The following is a 23,846-nucleotide window of genomic DNA, read 5'->3' on the forward strand; positions in this document are numbered from 1 at the left end:
TGAGGATTTTAAGAACAGGAACCTCTGTACGGAGCAGCTTCATCCTCTGTGGCTGGAGTACACTATGAAGATGCCACCTGGCTTTTAAAAAGCAGAATATGTTCACAGTGAACACTTATATGGTCAAATTACAAGTGTGGAGCAGACAAGTGATATGCATGCATACAGCTGTCTTCTTGGGACATATATTGGTGAGTAGTTAAAAGTTTATGGAATTAATTATCCTGAGTCTGTAACTCCTGTAATGCAACACAGACAGAGCCTGACCATTCTAAAAAGGATGAGTGATGAACAGTATGAAATCCAGGCATTTCCTAGCAAGGAGAACAGAATTACCATATACAATATTTAAGAGTCAAATGTTGTCAAGTAGGCAAAAAAAAAAAAAAGAACTTTTTATTAAAAGAATTTTAAAATAAATTTTGACTTAACTTAAAGAGAGGAGCATATCTGAGGATGCAGAACCATAGCATCACAGCATTGTTGAGGTTGGAAGGCCTGGGCAAGCTTGGCAATTTTATGTGGTCTACATGGCAAGGTTTACGTAGCAGGGGCCCTGCAAGGAGGCCTCTGTGAGAAGAGACCAGAGAATGCTCTCATGTCAAACAGAGCCAGTTTCAGCCAGGTGCCAGACCCTTCACTGCCCAGAACTGAGCCGATCAGTGAAGCTGGTGGTACCTCTGAGATAACACATTTAAGAAAGAGTAAAAACACTGTGTGGCAGATTTGAGAGAAAGGAGTGAGTAAAATCTGAGAGAAAGAGCCCTGCAGACACCAAGGTCAGTGAAGAAGGAAGGGGAAGAGGTGCTTCAGGCACTGGAGCAGAGATTCCCCTGATACTTCTGGAGAAGACCATATTGAAGCGTGTTGTCTCCCTGCAGCCCACAGACAACCACACGTGAGCAGATATCCACCTGCAGCCTGTGGAGGACCTTAGGCTGCAGCAGGTGGAGGTGCCCTGAAGGAAGCTGCAGCCCATGGAGAGCCCATGCTGAAGCCAACTCCTGGCAGGAATTGCAGCCAGAGGGGGATCCATGTTGGAGCAGTCTGTTCCTGATGGACTATACACTGTGCAGAAGACCCATGCTGGAGCAGTTTGTGAACAACAGTATCCAGTGGGAGGGACTCTATGCCAGAGACGGGGAAAAGTATGAGGAAGGATTTGCAGTCAGTATTATGGAATGACTGTAACCCCATTCTCTAGCCTGATGCACCATTTAGAAGACAGCAGGTAGAAGAGTCAGAAGTTAAGAAGTGACGTTGAGCCTGGGAAGAAGGGTAGAGAGAAGGTGGGCTTAGTTGTGTCTTTGTTTCTCACTATCCAATTCTATTTTTAATTGGTAATAAATTAAATTAATTTTTCCTAAGTTGAGTCTGATTTGCTCATGAGGGTAATTGATAAATGATCTCCTTGTTCTTTACCTCAACCCATGAGCATTTTCATCTTATTTTCTCTCCCTGTCTTGCTGATGAGGGGAGTGAGAGAGTGGTTGGGTGGGTGTTTGGTAGCCAGCCAAGATTAAGCCACCACAGCAGTCTCTCCAAATCATTCTCTGAACTGAGTCACTGGCAAGAAGCAAATCTTTCTAGATAGCCATGCAGGTTGAGAGGTGAGGCCTCTATGCCTCACAGAGGGGCCTCCCACTATTACCATGACTTGCCATATCCTTCTGATACTGTTGTGTGGTTCAGGCTCAGATGGCACTGATTCTTCTTTGGATAGAGCATTCATCCACCTATCTACTTTGAGGGCATTAAAACCATTCTGTAGTTGTAAATCTGCAGGGAGAAGAAGAGCCTTCTTCCTCTTGCCAAAAGTCACAGGCTTCCAGCCTTTACTGTCACGCTGTTTCCATTACCCTAGCTTCCATTACCCAACCTGATATGGACTCACTATGGCTCTCCCTCCTTCTGTACAGTTGGAGGTTCATGCTCTTGGATCTGCAGGGTCTCACAAGATCCTATCAGTCAATTTTATCATCATCCCTGATGTAAAGTCTGCTGACCTCCTCCCATAGATCCTTAATTTATTGACAAAGATCCTCAACCAACATACACCTCTGACAGGCACAAACATAATCTTCCAGCTTCAGCAAGAGACACTAGGAATTCCCTGAGACCTGAAGGGTTGTATCCTGCCTTTGAATCTCAAATCTGCATGGAGACCACTTTCTCCAGAGGTAGTTGCTTCAGTTTGGGCTAGAGAGATATCATTTCAACAGCAAATTCACATAATTTATAGCTATCTGGCCTTGCTCCTTTTGTCTTCACATAGATAGCTCTATTCTTAAAGTTAGGATAGCTCTCATCCTAGGCTAGGCAAAATGGGAATGGTCTCCTCATGTATTCAGTGAAGGAATGGAAGATCATCCAGAGAAAAATTCAGATAAATTTTCGTAACTTTGTCTTTCTGTACAAACTTATCTATTGATTTTATAGGATGTCTGACTGCTAAAGCAAAGCTAAGGACATCTCCCCTGCCCTTAAAACAACATTTAACTTTGTCTTTCCATAAAACAAGTCACTCTTGGGGCTTAAAATGCCAGGAGATCAGACATAAGGCTGTTTCACTCATGTCAATCCGTTCCCTCTAGTTTCCAGATTTCGAGAAAAAATATGTTTGGACCATCTTGCTTCAATTTCTGAAGTATAAACCAAACCTTTTCATGAAGTGATTTAATCATAAAATCTGATTATTTCTATATGGTTTTCTTACCTATACAATCTTACAGTCTCTTTTTTTTTCTTTTCTTTTTTTTTTTTTTTTTTTTTTTTTTTTTGCCATTAGACCTCCTAATTTTTCTACAAGGAAACATCTTTTCTGAACAAGATCTTTTGGACAGCATCTTTGATTTCCTGGTTCCTCAGGCAGTAAATGATGGGATTGAAGAGAGGAACAACAACAGCGTAGATAGCAGATACGATTTTGTTTGTGTCATGAACTGGAAGTGTTTTGGGCCTCACATAGATGAAAATGCTTGTCACATAGAAGACAACGACCACTATAAGGTGGGAGGCACAGGTGTAGAAGGCTTTTTGGCAACTTTGTACAGATGAAATGTGAAGGACAGTGAAGATAATATAGGTATAGGATAGTACTACTACAGAGAGAGGCATCAGGAGAATAAATAAGGCAGCCACAAAATCCATAAGAGCAGCTCTTTCCATATCTGTGCAGGCTAAGTTCAAGAGGGGAGAAACATCACAGAAGAAATGGTTGATTATATTGGGTCCACAGTATGTTAGCTGAGAGATAAAAAATACTTTGCATCCAGAAATTAAGAAACCAGTCAACCAAGATCCCACAGACAGGTAGATGCAGACAGCATGTCTCATGATAGTAGAGTAATGGAAAGGCTTGCAAATGGCAACATAGCGATCATATGCCATGACAGCCAGGAGGAGGCACTCAGTGTTGCCCAGGCTGAGGAAGAAGTACAGCTGTGTCATGCATCCCATGAAGGAGATTTGCTTTGTCTCTGACACAAAGCTCAGCATTGTCTTGGGGAGTGTGACTGTCACATACCAGATCTCCAGGAAGGACAAATTACTCAGAAAGAAATACATGGGGGAGTGGAGGTTATAGTTTGTCCAGACAGTCAGGATGATAATAGTATTTTCTGCTAAAACTAAGAGATATGCAATAAGAAATATTGCAAAACAGAGAATCTGCAAATGAGGAGCAATGGGAAATCCAAGAAGAACAAATTCTTTGACCATGCTGTGATTGCTCACCTCCATGTCTCCCATCTACATCTGTAAAGACATCAATGACTTATTATTAGTGATTATAATACATTAGAATATCTATCACATTTTACAGTTGTTTTACATTTTTTTCACACTGCAGTCAAATTGATATTAGTATGGATACGCTATAAAATACTAGTTTTATTAATTGTTAAAGTATTCAAAGACATGGTATTTAGAATGAAACAACAATAATTCTCAATTCTCTCAGTGACATAATGTCTAACTTCTTGAACTTCTAGAGGGAATTATCTGTTATTATGTCTAGTAATTTTCAAAATTGTACAGTGAACTTATTTGTGAATTTGTGAACAGATGCCTGAAAACCAGCCACCAGAGATACATTAAAGATAGCAAAATATTATTAACTTTAATAGGAGTATTTACATAATCATCACCAATGCATTGTTATTTTGTAGAGTTTGAACTTTAATATTGGTCAGAATTCAAGCTGTAACTTTAACATAATTAAAGTAATAAGCATAAAATAAATAAGCATAATAAATAAATAAAGCTTTTCTGCTCTGTAGCCCATGTGTCTTAATGTGGTTTTAAGCCAAAATCCAATTTGAAAACTCTCTACATTGCCCCACATTTTCAAAAAATTTTGAGAAATTTGCCAGCTTGTTCCCATTTTGTATAACACATTCCAGTTCTTGTATAAGCAGGGTTCAAGCCCTAATAACTAATGAGTGTTGGAGTCCTCTTTCTTACTATAAGGGCAAGATTCAGTTGGATACACGTAGATATGTAGTACCACTTAAGGAACCCCAGGATACCTGAGCTGTCCAAATGGGTATGAGGGATATGACACAAGCCCTCTGCACTTTTAGAATATCAGCTGGAAGGGAGGTGAGATAGCTAAGATCTAAGTCTTGTTTCAGGTAGTTGAATTGTGTGTTGAGGAGTTGACTCACCTATAGATGCCTACTACAAGTTGAGATACCATGTGGTACTGGAATTATCAATTGATTTCAGATAAAGACATAAAAACATAAAACATAACACATAACATAACACATAGACAAGACATAACACAGGATTTATAGCAGACCTCTGCCCTTCTTGAATGGCATCTGGAGGCTGGGAAGGATATTTCTGGGCATCTCAAAAGTAGACAACTTATTCAAGTCTCTTCAAATCACATCACTGCTATTTAGTCACAGTGGGAAAAAGAGACACCAGCGAAGTGACATTCAGATGACATATTATGTATCTAGCTGAACAATCCTGAGGTTCGTTTGTGTTTTTCTCTTTAACTATAAGACAGCCAGAATTGGATTTCCCAGACTTTGATGTTTAATTTCTAAAGCTTTGAAGCACAATTTTTTGGTAAATGAAATTAAAGCATACAAGTAATACCAAGAATAATTTCTTGAAAAAGGTTTCAACACTCCCTATTCTTGTAGTCTACTATATTAACATTAACAATGCATTTAGTTCTTAAGTGCTTAACTCTAGGGGCCTGCAATAGTGTCTTTTCTAACTGTAGGTCCTTTTACTCAAAGTTATTTTAGTGAATCGGGAAGGGAAGGGAAGGGAAGGGAAGGGAAGGGAAGGGAAGGGAAGGGAAGGGAACTGACACTGGCAGAAAGTATCTTTAGTTGAAAAATACTGCTTCAATTTTTTTTTTCTTTGTACAAAAATTCACAGACGTTCTATGAGAAATAAAATCTACTGTGTGGCTTCTCCCTAAAATGATTTAATTCAAACCCCATCTTTTCTGTCATATTTTTTTACTAGTTTCAGTAGCCAATATACTACTCAGCAAACTTAAAGAAAGTATTATTAATATTTATGATAAGAAATACTAGATTAGTAAACACATCTGTTTCACTTACAATTTTGAGTCCTTCTATCAGTGTTGAAGGGACTGGTCGAATTTCAGAGAGACTGTGCTGCGACATCCGTTTATTGTTTCTTCACTTTTCTGAAGACCATCGGTGCATTTGGTTTGTTACTCCAACGGGACCAATCAAAAAATGAAATTATTTCTTCCCTCTTCGATAGGCTGGAAATAATATTTGTCATTAAACTTCATGGAAAAAAAAAACAAAAACAAAAACAAAAAAACAAAACCACAAAAACCCAAAACCTCAACCATGAAAACAGAAGGTCTGATAATCTTCCAGTAGCCAGAAGCAGATTAAGGAAATAAGCAGCATTCCTGACTTTGCTGAACTATTTTTTCAAAGGTTTGTGACTAAAACTGTTCATGATATTGCTGAACAAAGTGTACAGTTGCTTATCAAACAGATCTTCCCAAAGGCTTCTCTTCTAATCAATGTGAGGCATATAACAGAAAGGTCTATCTTACACAGCAGAGAAAACAGGATTTGGGTCTTCACATTATTGGTAGGATTTGTCTTTCTTGACACTGCAGATGTGACAAGGGAAATATTCTTTATCCCTCATTTAAAGACCTGTCATGATATTGTACCTGTATAAGCTAGTTGTCTTAACTTAAACAGTGGAGATAAATAAGTACTGGGTGGGATTTATCTTATCCCAAAGAAACCATTTAATACACAAATTGCTCGAATTGTGCTCTAGAAAGGATTGACCAATTACAAACCAATCTTGAACAATTAGCTCAAATGCAGATGTTATGTACTGCTAGTGCTGGATGAGATGAATCACCACCCTGATTACAGATGTTACTAAATTCAGAAGCTTAGCTGAGCTGCCTAGTTACGAATTTAGTCACTGATCTTCTTATGTGTCAGCAATGAGATATTGACGTGTACAGGTCATTCATTCTACTAATTATTTGCTTCTTCTCCACTGCTGAAGGGCTAGATTCCAAAAAACAGGCCAAGGGGTGCAGAGGGATTTACAGTAATTTTGCTCAAGACTAAAGCCCCTAAGAATGAAAGGTCCAAAACAATTCTGCCTAGAGTAGCTATGCATAGCTTCAAAGGTGAATTAATCTAGATAATCTTAAATACCTGTTGAAGTATGGTTTAAATAACACAAGGGAGCTCTCTATATTATTTCATTAATGTTTTAGTGTCTAGATGATTACCATAGACTTGGGTAATTTTTAGATGTCTGAAGCAAGATAAGATAAATCCCATCTCTAGGCTGATTTATCATAACTGAAACTGTACAGTACAGGTGTCTATTTGAAATCAAGTAGTCTAGCCTCCTTTAACATTCAATAGAGAGAAAATAACATTTCCACAACAGGTTCTGTCTGGTATTATTTTCAAATCTGTAGCCCTGGAGGGGTGGGGTGGTGGTGGTGGTGTCTCATTTGCTGTCAATAACTTCAAAGACAGTCTAGACCCGTATATTAGCTATAGACATTTCAATTCTGGATGCATAAATTTGGCAAAAATAAACTGCCCTCTTCTAGTCCAAAAGAGAGTGGCTCCAGGTTATTCCATTTCATATAAGCTCATAACTGGGGAAGGAATTAGGAGTGTAAGCATCCTAGCATCCCAATATAGGCAATGAACAGACATAAACAGCTCCAGGGAATGACTGTGTAAAATAGCTAAAACAGTGTCTCATAGAGGAAGTGGGGAGAAGATTTTCATCCAGTGACTCATTTTATCTGAGGTGATAAACATTAGGGGAGGTATTCAGCTAGCTAACCACTGATATTCTCTTCCATTTCAGATACTTCAAGTTATCTAAAATACCTGCACAGGGCTTAGCAAGGATCTACCAGAGACCCACATTCTTTTAAAGTGGCAGACAGAAGCCAGGCAGTATACTTTATAGTACCTAAAAATAGCACCAATGTTTATGATTAGGTACCTAAGTTATTCTAAGTCCTCTGTATCGGTAAATGTGGTGAAAAATATATTTCTGAGGAGAATTTACCCCATCTACTCTATACATTTGTCTTTCAAGACCATGAAATAACCATGAAGATTTGATTAGAGAAGGAGCCTCAATAATTACCTTAAACTTTATCTGCTAGGCATCCAATATTATGGTAACCTAAAAGCCTGTTATGAAGGCTACTGAGAGTGTCATTAACATTCTGTTTATGTTATCCTTTCTTTTAAGGACACAGAATTCCTATATGTTAAGTGCGTTTCTGCCATTTATTATTTTTCCTACTACTTCTTTGACATCTTGGTTCCTTGGGCAGTAAATGACAGGGTTGCAGAAAAGTACTACAACTGTGTATAGAACTGACACTTGTTGAAGTCAAAGGCACCCATGGCCTTCGGCCAGGCATACGTAAAAAGAACACTAGAGCAGAAGATGACAACTACCAGGTGAGAAGAACAGGTTGAAAGAGCTTTCCACCTCCCCAGAGCAGTGGGGATCCATATTATAGTAGCTGCTATGCAGAAGTAAGAGGCCACCAGCCCTAGCAACGCTACGAGAATTATAATCAATGCCAAAATGAAATCCACTGTTTCTGCCATTGGCATATCCTTGAGTGCATGGTTAAGCAGGGGTGATATCTCACAGAAGAAATGATTGGTGACTGAGTCACAGAAATCCAAGCATGAGACAAAGGCTACCTTGAGCATGGATTTGGTAAAACCTCCCATCCAAGAGCTATCAACGAAGATAAAGCAGAGCTCATAGGTCATGATGGTTGGATAGAGCAAGAGGCTGCAAATAGCTGCAAGGCAGTCATAAGCCATGACAACCAGAAGCAGGCACTCAGTACAGACCAATGCAATGAAAATGTAGATCCAGGACATGCACTTTGCAAAAGAGCTGATCTTGCATCCTGTCTATAAGCTGCTAAGCATTTTAGGCACATAAGCTGTAATTATACCATACCTCCAGAAAGAGAGATTGCTCAGGAAGAAATTCATAAGAGTATGGAGGCAATAGCTAATACGGATCATATAATGATGACCATATTCTCTGCTTGTGTCAATATGTAGACAGTGATGAAAGTGATGGCAAGTAGGACTTACAGTTTTCTGAGAATAATGGACAATCCTGGAGGACATATTCTTGAGCACTTGCAATTTATTTTTTCATTTCTATTGTTGAAAATAATTATTATAAGTATATTATCATATTAAAATTACATTATCACAGAATCAGAGAATGATTTGGGTTGGAAGGGACCTTAGAGATCATCAAGTTCCAACCCCCTGCCATGGGCAGGGACACCTCCACGAGGGCAGGTTGCTCAAAGACCCATCCAGCCTGGCCTTAAACACTTCCGGGGTGGGGCAGCCACAACTTCTCTGGGCAACCTGTTCCAGTGCCTCACCACACTCACAGTAAAGAATTTCTTCTTATTAGAAGAATCTAAATCTCCCCTCTTCCAATTTGAAACCATTACCCCTTGTCCTGTCACTACACTTCCTGACAAAGAGTCCCTCTCTGGCTTTCCTATAGGCTCCTTTCAGATATTGGAAGGCTGCTATGAGGTCTCCCCGGAGCCTTCTCCTCTCCAGGCTGAACAACCCCAGCTCTCTCAACCTGTCTTCATAGGGGAGGTGCTCCATCCCTCTGATCATCTTCGTGGCACTCCGCTGGACCCGTTCCAACAGGTCCATGTCCTTCCTGTGTTGAGGATTCCAGAGCTGGACACAGGATTCCAGGTGGGGTCTCACGAGTGCAGAGTAGAGGGGTAGAATCACCTCCCTTGCCCTGCTGGCCACACTTTTGATGCAGCCCAGGATGCGGTTGGCTTTTTGGGCTGCCAGTGCACATTGCCGGCTCATGTCCAGCTTCTCATCCATCAACACCCCCAAGTCCCTTTCCTCAGGGCTCCTTTCTAATACATCATCCCCCAGTCTGTATTTACACTGAGGATTGTTCCGGCCCAGGTGCAGAATCCTGCACTTGCTCTTGTTGAACCTCATGAGGTTTACCTGGGCCTACCTCTCCAGCCTGTCCAGGTCCCTCTGGATGAAGTCCCGTCCCCCTCGTGTATCGACAAGACCACACAACTTGGTGTCATCGGCAAACTTACTGATGGTGGACTCAATCCCTCTGTCTATATCGTTGATGAAAATGTTAAACAGTACCAGTACCGGCACAGACCCTTGAGGGACACCACTTGTCACTGCTCTCCATCTGGACTTCAAGCCATTGAGTACCATCCTCTGGATGTGACCGTCCAGCCAAATCCTTATCCACTGAACAGTCCACCCATCAAATCCGTACCCCTCCAATTTGGCGAGCAGGATGTTGCGGGGGACCATGTCAAAGGCCTTGCAGAAGTCCAAATAGATCACATCCATAAGTCGTCCCTTATCTACTGACACAGTCACTCTATCATAGAAGGCCACTAGGTTAGTCAGGCTGAACCTGCCCCTAGTAAAGCCATGTTGGCTATCTTGAATCATCTCCGTGTTCTCCATGTGCCCAAGCATGGCATCTAGAAGGATCTGTTCCATGATCTTCCCAGGCACAGAGGTGAGGCTGACAGGTCGGTAGTTCCCAGGGTTCTCCTTTCTATCCTTTTTAAAAATGGGTGTGATGTTTCCAGTCCGCAGGGACTTCACCTGACCACCACGACTTTTCAAATATCATGGAAAGTGGCTTGGCAACTACATCAGCTAGTTCCCTCAGGACTCTGGGATGTATTTCATCAGGTCCCATGGACTTGTATATCTTCAGATTCCTCAGATGATCACGTACCTTGTCCTCACAGTGGGAGGGACTTTTTCACCTTGGTCTCCAACTTGTGGGCCATCAACATGAGAGCTAGGAGGAAAGGGGTTGCCAGTGAAGACTGAGGCAAAAAAGTTGTTGAGAACTTCCGCCTTCTCCTTGTCCGTTGATACAAGTTCCCCACTGTTGCTCATCAGGGTGGGTATGTTTTCTTTAACCTTCCTTTTCTGGTTAATGTACCTGTAGAAACCTTTCTTGTTTTTCTTTACATCTGTCCCGGTTTGAAGTAAAACCGAACCAATCTTCCGTTCTGTACTTTTACATGTTAGCTAGGCCTCTTCTAACTGTCTGAAATTAATGACATATTGTGGAGAAAACTGCTCGTTCTCAGAATGATAAGACCAATGTTTGTGCTACGTGCCAAGGAATGGTATGCAGAGAGACCCTTGCTTATACTTATTGCTATAACAACCAAGGTCAGACCATTTTCATTATTTGCCCCTTAGAGGGTTAGAAACGGAAAAATGTAGAGGGGTCACATCAGTGGGGAGGAATGGACAGGACAGGTGACCCAAACCTGATCAACTGGGGTATTCCATCCCATCTGCCCCATGCTCAGTATAAAAGCTGAGGGATCAAAGGGTCAACTCTTCTTCCTGCGATGGCTGACGTCCAGAGAGGACTCTGTCTGTTCATCTGCCTTTGATGCCGATCCGTGTGTTCCTGACTCCAGAGCTGGAATTCAGTTCCCATTCGTCGCTGAGTCCAGTCTACGACTTCCCCAGTGCTTGCCAGTGACGTGACTGTCATCCTGGGGGCTTGATACAGTTTTGTATGTATTTTATCTATTTCATTATTTTCTTCTTTATTTTTATTTTAATATTAAACTTCATTGAAGTTTAGTTCATTCTAAACTTCTAAATCTCCTTATCTCTTTCTCTCCTCTCTCCTCTTTTGGGTGGGAGGGGGGGGGAGAGAGAGGGGGAAGGGCCATCTGTCAGTCTGGTTTTGGTAAATTCGGCTGAAACCATGACAACATCCCTTGCCAAGTTCAGTTCTAGCCGTGCCTTGGCCTTTCTGACCTCATCCCTACACAGCTGGGCAACGTCCCTATACTCTTCCCAGGATGCCTGTCCCTTCTTCCATTTCCTGTGTAGCCCAATCTTGCCCCTTAGTCTGACCAGCAGGACACGGCTCAACCATGGTGGTCTCTTGTCCTATTTCCTACATGTGGGGATTGAGATCTTTTGTGCTCTATAGAGAACATCCTTAAAGATCTGCCAGCTTTGTTCCGCTCCCTTGTCCCTGAGGGCCATTTCCCACGGGGTCCTATTTACTAACTCCTTGAAGAACTGGAAGTTTGCTTTCTTAAAATTTAGAGCCCTAACTGTGCTTCTTGTGGGTTTCAAATTTCTTAAAACAGTCAATTGCACTAGGACATGATCACTGCAGCCCAGGCTGCCTTCGACTTTGATATCCCTGATGATTTCGCTTGCATTTGTGACCAACAGATCCAGCAATGCATGTCCTCGAGTAGGGCTTTTAATTTCTTGTCTCAAGAAGTTGTCATCTAGGCACTCAAGGAGCTTTCTGGAGTGCCTGCAGCCAGCCATGTTGCTTTTCCAACAGATGTCAGGGTGGTTGAAATCCCCCAGCAGGATGAGAGCCTGTGATCGCGATGCCTCCTCAAGCTGAAGTAAGAAGGCATCATTGACAGGCTCCACCTGGTCAGGTGGCCTGTAGTAGACTCCTACCACGAGGCTCCCTTTGTTGTCCCGATCCCTAATTCATAGAATCATAGAATCATAGAATCATCCAGGTTGGAAGAGAGCTTTGGGATCATCGAGTCCAACCATCTACCCTACACTACAAAGTTCTTCCCTATATCATATCCCCCAACACCATTAAACACATCCAGGGATGGTGACTCAACCACCTCCCCGGGCAGCCTATTCCAGTGCCCTACCATTCTTTCTGTGAAAAATTCTTTCCTAATGTTCAGTCTAAATTCCTACCCATAAGCTTTCTACCTGCTCATGGCTATTCTTTAGCAACAACTCTTCACACTCTAGCCACTTCTTTACAAAGAGGGCAACACCTCCACCCCTTCTTTCTCTCCTGTCCCTTCTGAACAGCTTGTAGCCATTGATGGCCACACTCCAGTCGTAGGACTCGTCCCACCAAGTTTCCGTAATTGCTACTATGTTGTAGCTTTCCTGTAGCAGGATAGCTTCCAGCTCCTCCTGTTTGTTTCCCATGCTGCGTGCATTGGTGTAGAGACACATCAGCCGGTCTGCCGGCCATGTCTCCTTCTTAGAGGGGCACTCCACTGATTCCCCCAAGGTGCTTTGTGGCAGCTGCCCTCCTGTCTCCTATTACCTCAGGGGCTCTTGGTCCAGCTCTTGCCTTTGTTGCAGTGTTCACAGCATGCGTCAGTGCAACAGGTTGGAGGCCATTGCTATCGCCCCCATCCTTTCAACCCTGATGTGTCATCCTGCCACTTGCCACAGACCCTTCTGATACTATCGTCATCTCCGCCTCAAGTGAAATGGCAGGCTGAAGGCTGTCCTTAGGCTCATCTCTAGTGCACCTGTGTTTAACCCCATCCCCCTTTGAGCCTAGTTTAAAGCCCTTTCAACAAGCCCTGCCAACTCATGTGCCAGGATCTTTCTCCCCCTCTGAGACAGGTGTACTCCATCTGTTGCTAGCAGACCTGGTGCCATATAAAGTTCCCCGAGATAAAAAAACCCAAAATTCTGTTGGTGGCACCAGCCTCTGAGCCACTTGTTAATCATGCCTGACCTCCTATTCCTTTCAGTATTCCCACCTGCAACTAAGGGTATTGATGAAAGAATTACATGTGCCCCTGATCCCTCAACCAGTTTCCCCAGTGCCTTGAAGTCCCTTTTGATTGCTTTTAAACTTCTGGTATCGACCTCGTTGCTTCCCACCTGCATAACTAGTAAGGGATAATAATCAGAGGGCTGTACCAGACTCAGCAGCCTTCTGGTAACATCTCTGACCCAGGCCCTAGGGAGGCAGCAGACTTCCCTGTGGGAAGGATCCGGCCGACATATGCGGCCCTCTGTTCCCTTCAGAAGGGAATCACCAATAACAATTACCCTCCTCTTTTTTTTTTAGGGTACAAGTTCTGATGCGAGGGGGGGACTGATTTGCTCTAGGCGACCCCCCAGAGGGTGTTTCTTCTACCTTCTCATTCGCCTCATCCTCAAGCTTCAGCGCCCCATACTTGTTGTGCAAGGGCAACTGGAAAGGTGAGGGGGGTTGTGAGGGGTTTCCCTTGCCTCTTCTAACAGGTACCTGTATCCATTCCCCCCTGTTCCTTGGGACATCTCCCTCTGCTAAGGGGGTCTGAAGAGCCTGGTACCACAAATCTAACTCCCTTTCACATTCCCCTATAGACCTTAGTCTTTTCACCTCTTCCTTCAGTTCAGCCACCAGGTTAAGCAGATCATTGATCTGCTCACACCTAACACAGGCGTTGTCTCTGCCATCCTCCATTGCAAGTGCCAGGCTCCAGCACTCACTGCAGCCTGTTGCCTGTATGCCTGCGTGTTTGTGTGTGGCCTCTGTTTGGGTACCCACAGTTTTTTAACAGCCTTCGGCCAAATTGTAACCATGGTTTGATCTCTTCGGGCAACCGACTCGCTAGTGAGAAGGCCTCTCCAAGCTGCTGCCTCCTGCCAGTTTGTTTCTCTCTAGTCATATCATCGTGCCTGATTGGCTGCTGCGGACTTCCTGGTTCCAGCTGGAGCTCGGGCTGTGAGTGGGGGGTCACAGAGCTCAGAAACCCCTCTGTGCAGTGCAGTCCAACTCTCACCTCGAGCTTACCTCAGTTCTCATCGCCGCTTCTGCCATCGCCTCGCCGACCCAAATAATTATATCCTTATTTATTATCAGTAATGGTATTAGAGTAGATATGCAAAACTGACACAAGAATTTTAAACTTGTTCTCACAAAAGGAATCAAGCAAATGTTAGAGCACTTTGCATGATGTACCAAAAGGATAATTTTATTTTTAACAATATCCTGAATATTGAGGGCACCTGGCTTTGGATTCAGTTCTTCTAACTTTAGGCATCCACAATGTAGATGTCTACATCTCAGAAAATCATTCAGATTCCCTTTGCAATCAAGTAGACAGGGAGAGGCACTGAAAAAATGTAATTCATCTATTCTGTTCTGTGTTGTCTACAATATATAACTACTTTAGGATGAGGTGGAATGTGTCCCGGAAATAACTATGTCTCTTCACCAGCCACAACGTGAACCTAGAATCAGTAGTTCAGACTGACAGTGAGAATTTTTCATGTTTAGTTTGAGTAGTTAAATATTTAAAATTAAATGCCGGAGCCCAAGGCACACAAGTTTATATGAGACATCTATGTGAGGCTCCTGTATAATACTAGACCTTTAGAAGACACCTATCTTCCAACTTGACAGCTGTAGGCCAATAAGTTACCCAAGATCATGCAATGCTGCACTAGTCACTTGAGTCCCATTCTAGGTATCTACAGTACAGGTGGATATGGTCTCAGTGCCTGTTATAGTCAGCTGAAGCCTGGTCAGTGCCATCAACGGAGTCTATAGAGCCATTCATCTCATCAAAAATAGATGTCTATCTTAGACTTATTTCAGTTTCCCAAACTGATACTGTTTGGGATTCCTGACAATATCTGGGACTTCCATATGAATCTGGAAGATTTGATACACAACCTAGAGGATGCCTATACCCTTGTGGAGTGCATCTGGATGATCTACAGCATTTCAAATGACACAAAATTCCTATTTGCAAGTGTGTGAGCTGATGCAGGCAGGACGCAGGAACAACCACAAAAGCACGGATTAAGGGCAAAGAACAAATTTAATCTCAATACCTCATGGATCAGGGATCCTCTGAAGCAGCACCTGGGCAGAGGCAGGCAAGCAGGAGACACAGGCACCACGGAGCTAGAGTCCTTATTAGCAAGAGAGTCCTTGTTAGCAAGGGAGTGAGAGAGTGAGAGAGCTCCCACTTGCTGTTTGGGCCTGTGTTTCAAGGATTCTGGCAGGCAGAGTTCTCCACTGTGCGTTGATCTCTTCAACAGCAGGGCAGGAATCTCAGGCGTGTTCGATAAGGTGCCCCCGAGTCCATCCCAGGCCTGTGTTATCTAAGTGCAGATGTCCTACTTGTTGAGCACACAAAACTAAGCAACAATTAGTGTGATATATGTTTTCCAGTACCCCACATGCGAGTCACTTCAGCGTATTTACAGTCCTCCTCTCCAATCTTCCGCTACTTTCCCACTGCATCCCTTCCCTGCAGCATGTCGACCGGGCCACACAGCTTGGTGTTGTCAGCAAACTTGCTGAGGGTGCACTCTATCTCACTATCCATGTCTCCAACAAAGATGTTGAACAGCACTGGTCCCAGTAACAGCCCCTGAGGAACACCACTCATCACTGGCCGCCACTTGGAGTTTGAGCCGTTGACCACAACCCTTTGACTGTGGCCATTCAGCCAGGTCCTTATCCACTGAGTGGTCCATCCATCAAACCCATGACTTTCCGATTTTGAGACCAGGATGTTGTGCGGGATGGTGTCAAATGCTTTGCATAAGTCCAGGTAGATGATGTCTGTTACTCTGCCCTTGTTTACGAAAGCTGTAGCAATATTGTAAAAGGCCACCAAATTTGTCAATCATGATTTGCCCTTGGTGAAGCCATGTTGGCTGCCACCAATCATCTCCTTATTTTCCATGTCCCTTAACAGAGATTCCAGGAGGATCTGCTCCATCGTGTTGCTGGGCACAGAGGTGAGACTGACTGGCCTATAGTTCCCTGGGTCTTCCTGTTTTCCCTTTTTGAATATCGGGGTTATGTTTCCCCTTTTCCAGTCAGGAAAATATTTGTGGTGTAAATAACTTGCATGCGAATTAGTAAAAGCAGGATATCCTTATAAAAGTGAGAATCAAGCACTTATAAAACATGATTAATCTTATATATTTTATTTATGTTATGTTATTTATTATGTTATGTTGTATGTTAAGATGAATCATATGAAACATATGAATGTTAAGATTCTGGAAGTGTCATGGTTTGGGCTGAACTGTCCACTCTCCATTGAGTGTGATGGAAACTTTCAGTGACATATAGATGTCTGAAGATAGAAGAAATCCCCCTCCTAGACTCATGTGCTCTACAGCAGATTTCGGTGGAATAAATATATATTAGAGAAACAATATGATACAAGATATCTATTATTCTGTACTATATATGAAATGTATTACACATATGTATATATATAATAAATCTATAACCAATATTGATTATATATCCCTCAAGTAATCTTGATCAGTGTACACAACTAAAGAAATGAGGTAAGGCACAAGATTTTTCATGCAGCTGGAAAACTACCCTAGCATTGGCAGTTAGCATAGACATTTCTGTTATTTAAGGCTGAGATAGCCACCCTGCGTTCCTATACTGAACAGAGAGACATTCACTAACAGACATTTATAAAAGAAAAAATTCATACTGGATCTCAACATGATCAGCTCAGATTTATATATACTTCACATGTCTGAGACAGATGAAACCTGTATAAAGGGACAGGAATCCAAGATCTAAGGTAACTTCCCTTTTAGTGACCAAATTCCTAACTCATACTGGCTCAGAAAAAATGCACCGTTTATATTTCCAACAACCTGAGACAGCATGACCCCAGTGAAAAGCTAGGGGTAGTCTAACTCTCATCACTTCCTTCTGAGGATAGCAAGCAAACGTCTGTTCTTTTAAGGTGATATTTTGTTCTCATAATGGGGATTTAGAAATCTTGTAGCTTCTTTGTCATTCTCTTTCTCATATTATTTCTTTGCAGTGGAAACATCTGAGTGTGATTCTTCCAAGGAAGTTACGGAAATGAAATACCCAATGTCTGTTGATTTCAAACACAATTTAGTGCCTTAGAGTTCTCTTGAAAATCCCTGTCCAGTATACACATTAAGAAGGCATCCTGGAACTTGAACAACTTGATGTTACCTTCAGACTCTTTGATTCCATCTGGTGAAAAGTAAAGACACTAGGTAAAAAGTTTCATTAATAAACAATAATGGTAGTACTGAGAAGATAGTGCTTTTTGAAAAACTCATGAGAGTTTTGTATAAATGTGCTGCATGTGACTCCACAACAATCTTCCGGAAGGAATGAGACCAGATCACAGTGTTTGCATTTTTAATTTAAAATCTCACCAGGAAGTATCTGCAGTTTTAAAGATTTCAATCAGAAATTTGACATATGTTCCAGAGACTAAAAGAAGACATGAAGCAGACAATCTCAAATTCTAATCACCACTCCATTGTGGGTTCCACTGACAGATTTCTGTGTACATTACAGCCTTCATATATTCTCACCTCAGACAGACTGATCTGGTGGCTAGTGTATAGAGTTTTTTGATCTTAAAAAATAGGATGAATTATAATTAAGAAATTACTTCCATGTGAAGAACTAATAAAAATCTGTGTTTTGCAGTTGGGTCTTGGGGTGAGCGATTCTAACACTTATAGAATCATAGACTCATAGAATGGTCTAGGTTGGAAGGGACCTTTCAGATCATTGAGTCCAACCATTAACATAACACTGCCAAAACCGCCACTAAACCATGTTCCTCAGCACCACATCTACCAGTCTTTTAAATACCTCCACAGATGGTGACTCCACCACTTCCCTGGGAAGCCTGTTCTAGTGCTTGAAAACCCTTTTGGTGAAGAAATTTTTCCTAATATCCATTCTAAACCTCCTCTGGCACAACTTGAGGCCATTTCTTCTTGTCCTGTCTCTTGTTACTTGGGACAAGAGACTGACCCTCACCTCTCTACAACCTCCTTTCAGGTAGTTGTAGACAGCAATAAGGTCGCTCCTCAGCCTCCCTTTCTCTAGGCTGAATAACGATCATCTCCTGCATCCTACTCACCACGCTGTTCCAAATACAGGCCAGGATGCTGTTGACCTTCTTGGCCACATGGGCACACTGCTGGCTCATGTTCAGCCAACAGTTGACCAACACCTCCAGATCCTGTTCTGCCAGGCAGCTCTCCAGCCACTCTTCCTGCGGCCTGTAGCACTGCATGGGGTTGGTGTGACCCAAGTGCAGGACCCGGCACTTGGCCTTATTGAACCTCATCCCATTGGCCTTGGCCCATCGATCCAGCCTGTCCAGATCCCTCTGCAAAGCCTTTCTACACTCCAGCAGGTCAACACTCCCACCCAACTCGGTGTTTTCTGCAAACTTACTGAGGGTGCACTCGACCCCCATGTCCAGATCATTGATGAAGATGTTAAAGAGAACCGGCCCCAGTACCGAGCCCTGGAGGACACCACTCATGACTAGATGCCAACTGGATTTAACTCCATTCACCACCACTCTCTGCGCCCGGCCCTCCAGCCAGTTTTTAACCCAATGGAGAGTACTCCCATCCAAGCCATGGGCAGCCAGTTTCTCCAGGAGGATACTGTGGAAGACTGTATCAAAGGTGTTACTGAAGTCCAGGTAAACAACATCCACAGCCTTTCCCTCATCCACCAAGTGGGTCACTTTGTCATAGAAGGAAACCAGGATCAAAGGGTCAACTCTCTTTCTTCAGTGGCCGGCGTCTGAGGAGAACCCTGTCTGTTTGTCTGCCTTTGATCCTGATCCGAGCATTCCTGACTCCAGATCCAGAATCCAGCTCCTGTCCATCACTGAGTCCAGTCTGGGACTTTTCCCTATGCCTGCTGGTGATGTGATCATCATCCTGGGAGCTGCATAAGGTTTTGTATATACTGTATACTTTTTTTTTTACTACTTCTTATTATTTATTATTTCATTATTTATTAATATTTTCATTAAAGTAGTTTATTTTTTTTCCTAAACTCATGAATCTCTTACAAATGCCTGCAAATGAATTTACATTCTTAAGGTATATGAGATACAGGAACAAGCCCAAGTTATTTGATGCAATAAGCTTTATAAGCATTATAAAACATTCATATATGAGCATTATAGTGCTTATAATGCTTTTCAAGCACTTTGCGACCTGTCTTGGGGATTAATCTCTATTCCCCTAAACAAATGGACTAGAATGGTATATATCTACATGGCTTGTAGTGGATCTCTCCTTTAGAGTAAATTCCCATCCTGAGTACCCAAGAGGTGATTATAGTCAATGAAGGTCTGGGCAATACAGGCTCTGTAAACTGTGGCCAAGGTGAGGCACACCAATTCTACTGAAATCGCTTCAGATGGCTATATTTAGGAAACTGAATCCTGCCTTTATACTTAATCATCTCAACAGATCTTTAGACACTGTTTATATATTTCTAGAGACCTAGCCAGTGTCCAGGATAGATGTCTATTATTATTTTGAGCAGCCCAGAGTATCCAGGGTACATTATAGCACTGGTAGATATGACACAGGTTCTGTGTAAGGCCAATGTCCTTCTGGAATAACAACTAGAGGACAGCCAGGGTATATATAAGGTCATTTCAAGAGGCATTAAGCACCCATGACTATGTAACTAATTCAAGTCTTAGAACTTCCTTGATAATGCTGAAAGCTGAGGCATCTTCTGCTCCCACTTACATGTTTAAAACTGGAGTTAAATCCCATTCTTAAAGTTAGGTAAGATGAATATCGGCCAACTGTGCAGCCTTATAATTTATCTGCATATTTAAATGTAAGCATGAAGTTGAACTTGTCCTCCAAGGTCCTTAAACACAGCTTGTCAATCAGGAATAAGATAATGGTTCTACTGAACTGAGCCTGTACTGGGTTGAGTCTATGTTTCTATGATTATCTATTTTACTCTGAGGGTGGTGAGACCCTGGCCCAGGTTGCCCAGAAAAGCTGTGGCTGCTGCATCCCTGAAGGGGTTCAAGGCCAGGTTGGATGGGACTTCGAGCAACCTGGTCTGGTGGATGGTGTCCCTGCCCAGGGCAGGGGGGGGGTTGGAACCAGATGATCTTTAAGGTCCCTTTCAACTCTAACCATTCTGTGTTTCTATGATTCTATATTGTTATTATAGACCTCTCTATGTTTCACTGTGAAGTGCTATTTGTCTAGCTGTTTCTGTATAAAGTCCATATTGACTATTTAGTAAATGCAGGTTAGGACTCCTCTGCAATGGAAAATTGGTTCTTTCCTCAAACAAAACATAGGAGTGGTACTATGGTTCCAATCAGTTTAGAGCCCATTTGACTTGGATGCAAAGATGAAACATCTCCTCCCTTTTGCTCTGTCCACATGGCCCTACACTTCAAAACTATTGCACCAGTCTTGGCATCTTTACTCACCTTATTTTGTCTGCTCTCCATCACTTTACATGTAGCATAGATACTCAGTACCATATAGAAGCATAAACATCACAGGCTGTAAGATATTTCTTGGCTGTGAACTTTTAGATTAACTTTTGAAACTATTACAGTATTTCCAAACTAGAGAAGGGCCACAGGAAGGCAATAGCATCCCAGGACCTTGTGTTTGGAAGTGCAGGAATCTTGCTTATAACTGAAGGGGACACCGACGTAGTTGCATCTGAAGTGTTTTATCCACAGTGACATTCTAAAATAACAGCAGCGGAAACTGGAAAGATGACATTGCTGTTGTGGAACAGAGAAGTGACAGTGAACAGCACACACAACACACTGGCAGAAGGCCTGGGTGAACAGTTGCAAAAGCCTATGGAGTAGGTCACAATCAAGGGATTGCTCACTGGCTTGGTCAGCCTGGTCAAAAGAGGCCTAGCCATGTACGTTATCAACATCTGACACTGTGATGTGTTTAGCAAAATGGCTACAGATCACTCCCTAGAGTAAATTAAATTAGTGGTACAAAGGCAGCAGAGAGCAGCAACTGACTCCTAAAACACACAAAATCCCCCAAGACCTGTATGTTCATTCATACACAAACTAATACACAGTGACTTCAGAAGTTATATGAACAGAAATTAATGAAAATATCCTACAAACCAGACGAAAAGTTATTTTATTTACAGTGACCAGGATTTTAAGTCTTCAGTTTATTTAGAGTATTTATTTCAAACTTCCTTAAGAGGTTGGGCTTCCCCCATTCCACTGTGAACATTTTCTTTCCTTCTGCTGTTACTCTCTTCCAGGAGGATTGATTCAGGTTCTTAAGTACATACTTCATGTAGAAGATGAAATACTGTGGAGTGCCTGAGACCTCCCATTTTGGATAGGCAGTTATGATACAGGAACTGCAGAAGAGACTCTTCCTTTGAGCATTACATTTGTAGATCAAGCAGAATACCCACGGTCTTTAAAATATTAGGCATGTGCCTGTAGTTAGGAACATGCATCTCACCTCAGCTGTTACAACGAATATTGTCTGGAATTAGATCATATGCTATTAAGAGAATTATTCAGTTCTGTTCTCAAACCCATTGATGTATGATATCCTTATCCAAAAAGACATATCTTTTTGTTCCCTAAGGTGCCTGTGAGTCAAATCAATGACTTAATTGTGCATAATCCTTCATCAGAGGAGAAAGAAGTTAATAGGTAGAAAGGTGACTTCCTGTTGAGGATATGTGGCCATATGTATGCCTCAGTCTCTTGAGTTACCAGCAATATGATGATTGCAGTTCTAAGTACAATCCAAATCTTAAAACCTTTCCTTCTAACACACTTACACTCTGTCTGTAAGGAGCTACCTTAAAGGTGGACAGCAATGGATTGAGAGACCTTGGGGGCAGTCTGTCTAACGCTGAAGATTTTTTTCAAAGCCCCTTTAACCTCCTGGTTCCTCAGACAGTAAATGAAGGGATTGATCATAGGAGTTACAGTAGTGTACACAACTGACACCAGCTTGTTTAAGTCAAAAGGGTGGATTCTCTTGGGCCGAGCATACATGAACAGAGTGGCTGAAAAGAAAATAATGACTACAGTGAGGTGAGAAACACAGGTGGAGAAGGCTTTCTTCCTGCCTTGGGTTGTGGGGATATGCAGGATAGTGCTGATGATGCATATATAGGAGATAATCGTGACAGAGAGGGGAACCAGCAAGATAAGCAAGGCCAGGATAAAATCCACTATTTCAGCCATTGTCATGTCAGCACACGACATGTTCAGCAAGGGGCTGATGTCACAGAAGAAGTGGTTGATGACATTGGAGCCACAAAAAGACAGCTGAGAAATGAAAAATACTTTCAGCATGGAGGCCAAGAAGCCAATGAGCCAGGAACATGTGGCTAGTTGAATGCAGAGCCAATGGTTCATGATGACTGGATAGCGCAGGGGATTGCAGATGGCTACATAACGATCATAAGCCATGACTGCAAGGAGGACACACTCAGTAGAAATAAGGGAACTGAAGAAGTAAAGCTGGGTCATACAGCCTCCAAAAGATATATTCTTGCTTTCAACAAGAAAATTCACTAGCAGTCTGGGGACAGTGACTGAGATATACCAAGCCTCCAGGAAGGAGAGGTTGCTGAGAAAGAAATACATGGGCTTGTGAAGCTGATGGTTGATCTTTATCAAGATAATTATGAGTGTATTTTCCAAGATGGTCAGCATGTAGGCCACCAGGAATACCACAAAGAGCAACATCTGAAGTTCCATGACAGTTGGAAATCCCAAGAGGATAAATTCCTGGAATTTTGTGCTGTTTTTCTGCTTCATGGCAAAGGGCATAGTATCAAGCTTCAGAGAAAAAGGTAAGACAATAACAAAAAAAGGATTATTTTTAAAATCAAAGGAATAGTGGTGAGAACTGCAGAGAAAGAAATGAAAAAATGGCAAGTTGATAAGAAGAAAGGATAATAATGATTAAAAAAAGAAAAAACATAAGGAGAGGGAGAAAAGGAACAATATTATTCATTCAGATCATATACCATTTTAAAAGATATAAGAGCAAATTCAATATATATTTTGTTATCCGGTTCATAATTAGTGGCCTAGGTTATTACTGAAATCCATGGGTGTTGAATGTCCAGATGGATGTTCAGTTCTCTCTAACTTGCAGGGGATACTGGTTATCCGGGATGCACCTTCATGACTTAGGCAATTGGGCTTAGTTCTGCAAAACCAAATCATTCCTGCGCTGTCTGTGGAGTAGAGCTTTTTCTTGGCTACATTTTCCTAGCATAGAAAGCCTCAAGATACTCACTAAATGAAACAGGTTCTTCCAGAGAGCAATATGTGTTATTCTAAATAAATCTCTCAAGGAAGATGAATTACATTTTGGAGGAATGTATTTCTTTGTCTGTGTTTTTTCCCCTTCCATCCACTGCTTTTCCATTTCTCTATCTGTCTACCTTTTTTAAAAAGTTGACAAGCTTATTTTCATATATAATTCTCAATTTCCATGGGTCAAAATTGAAAAGAAAAAACCCTCAAACAGGAAAATGCACATTTCTCTCCTTTAACCTTATCATACTCTAATCTAAGATAAGAAATGCTTTTTCCATCTTGTTTTAAAGTTCTACTAGTCTAGTATATCATTTCATATTAAAAGCAAAGAAACAACCCACCTCTTCCCCCCTCC

The 23,846-nt window shown here is 42.1% G+C and overlaps 2 protein-coding genes and 1 pseudogene across 2 annotated transcripts; all 3 read right to left on the reverse strand.

Moving 5' to 3' along the window:
- Positions 1 to 1,740: 1,740 nt before the first annotated feature.
- On the reverse strand, positions 1,741 to 3,756 carry LOC141474925 (olfactory receptor 6B9-like). The gene is made up of 2 exons (XM_074163036.1): positions 2,828 to 3,756; positions 1,741 to 1,807 (listed from the first exon to the last, which is right to left on the reverse strand). The coding sequence occupies exons 1-2, from the start codon at positions 3,748 to 3,750 to the stop codon at positions 1,741 to 1,743; spliced, it is 990 nt and encodes a 329-aa protein (XP_074019137.1). The 5' UTR covers positions 3,751 to 3,756.
- Positions 3,757 to 7,782: 4,026 nt separating this feature from the next.
- Positions 7,783 to 14,181, reverse strand: LOC141474926 (olfactory receptor 6P1-like; annotated as a pseudogene).
- Positions 14,182 to 22,012: 7,831 nt separating this feature from the next.
- Positions 22,013 to 22,981, reverse strand: LOC141474595 (olfactory receptor 6B1-like). The gene has a single exon (XM_074162556.1). The coding sequence runs from the start codon at positions 22,979 to 22,981 to the stop codon at positions 22,013 to 22,015; it is 969 nt and encodes a 322-aa protein (XP_074018657.1).
- Positions 22,982 to 23,846: the final 865 nt, after the last annotated feature.

Source organism: Numenius arquata, chromosome 23 (assembly GCF_964106895.1).
Source record: "Numenius arquata chromosome 23, bNumArq3.hap1.1, whole genome shotgun sequence".
NCBI classification, from domain to species: Eukaryota; Metazoa; Chordata; class Aves; order Charadriiformes; family Scolopacidae; genus Numenius; species Numenius arquata.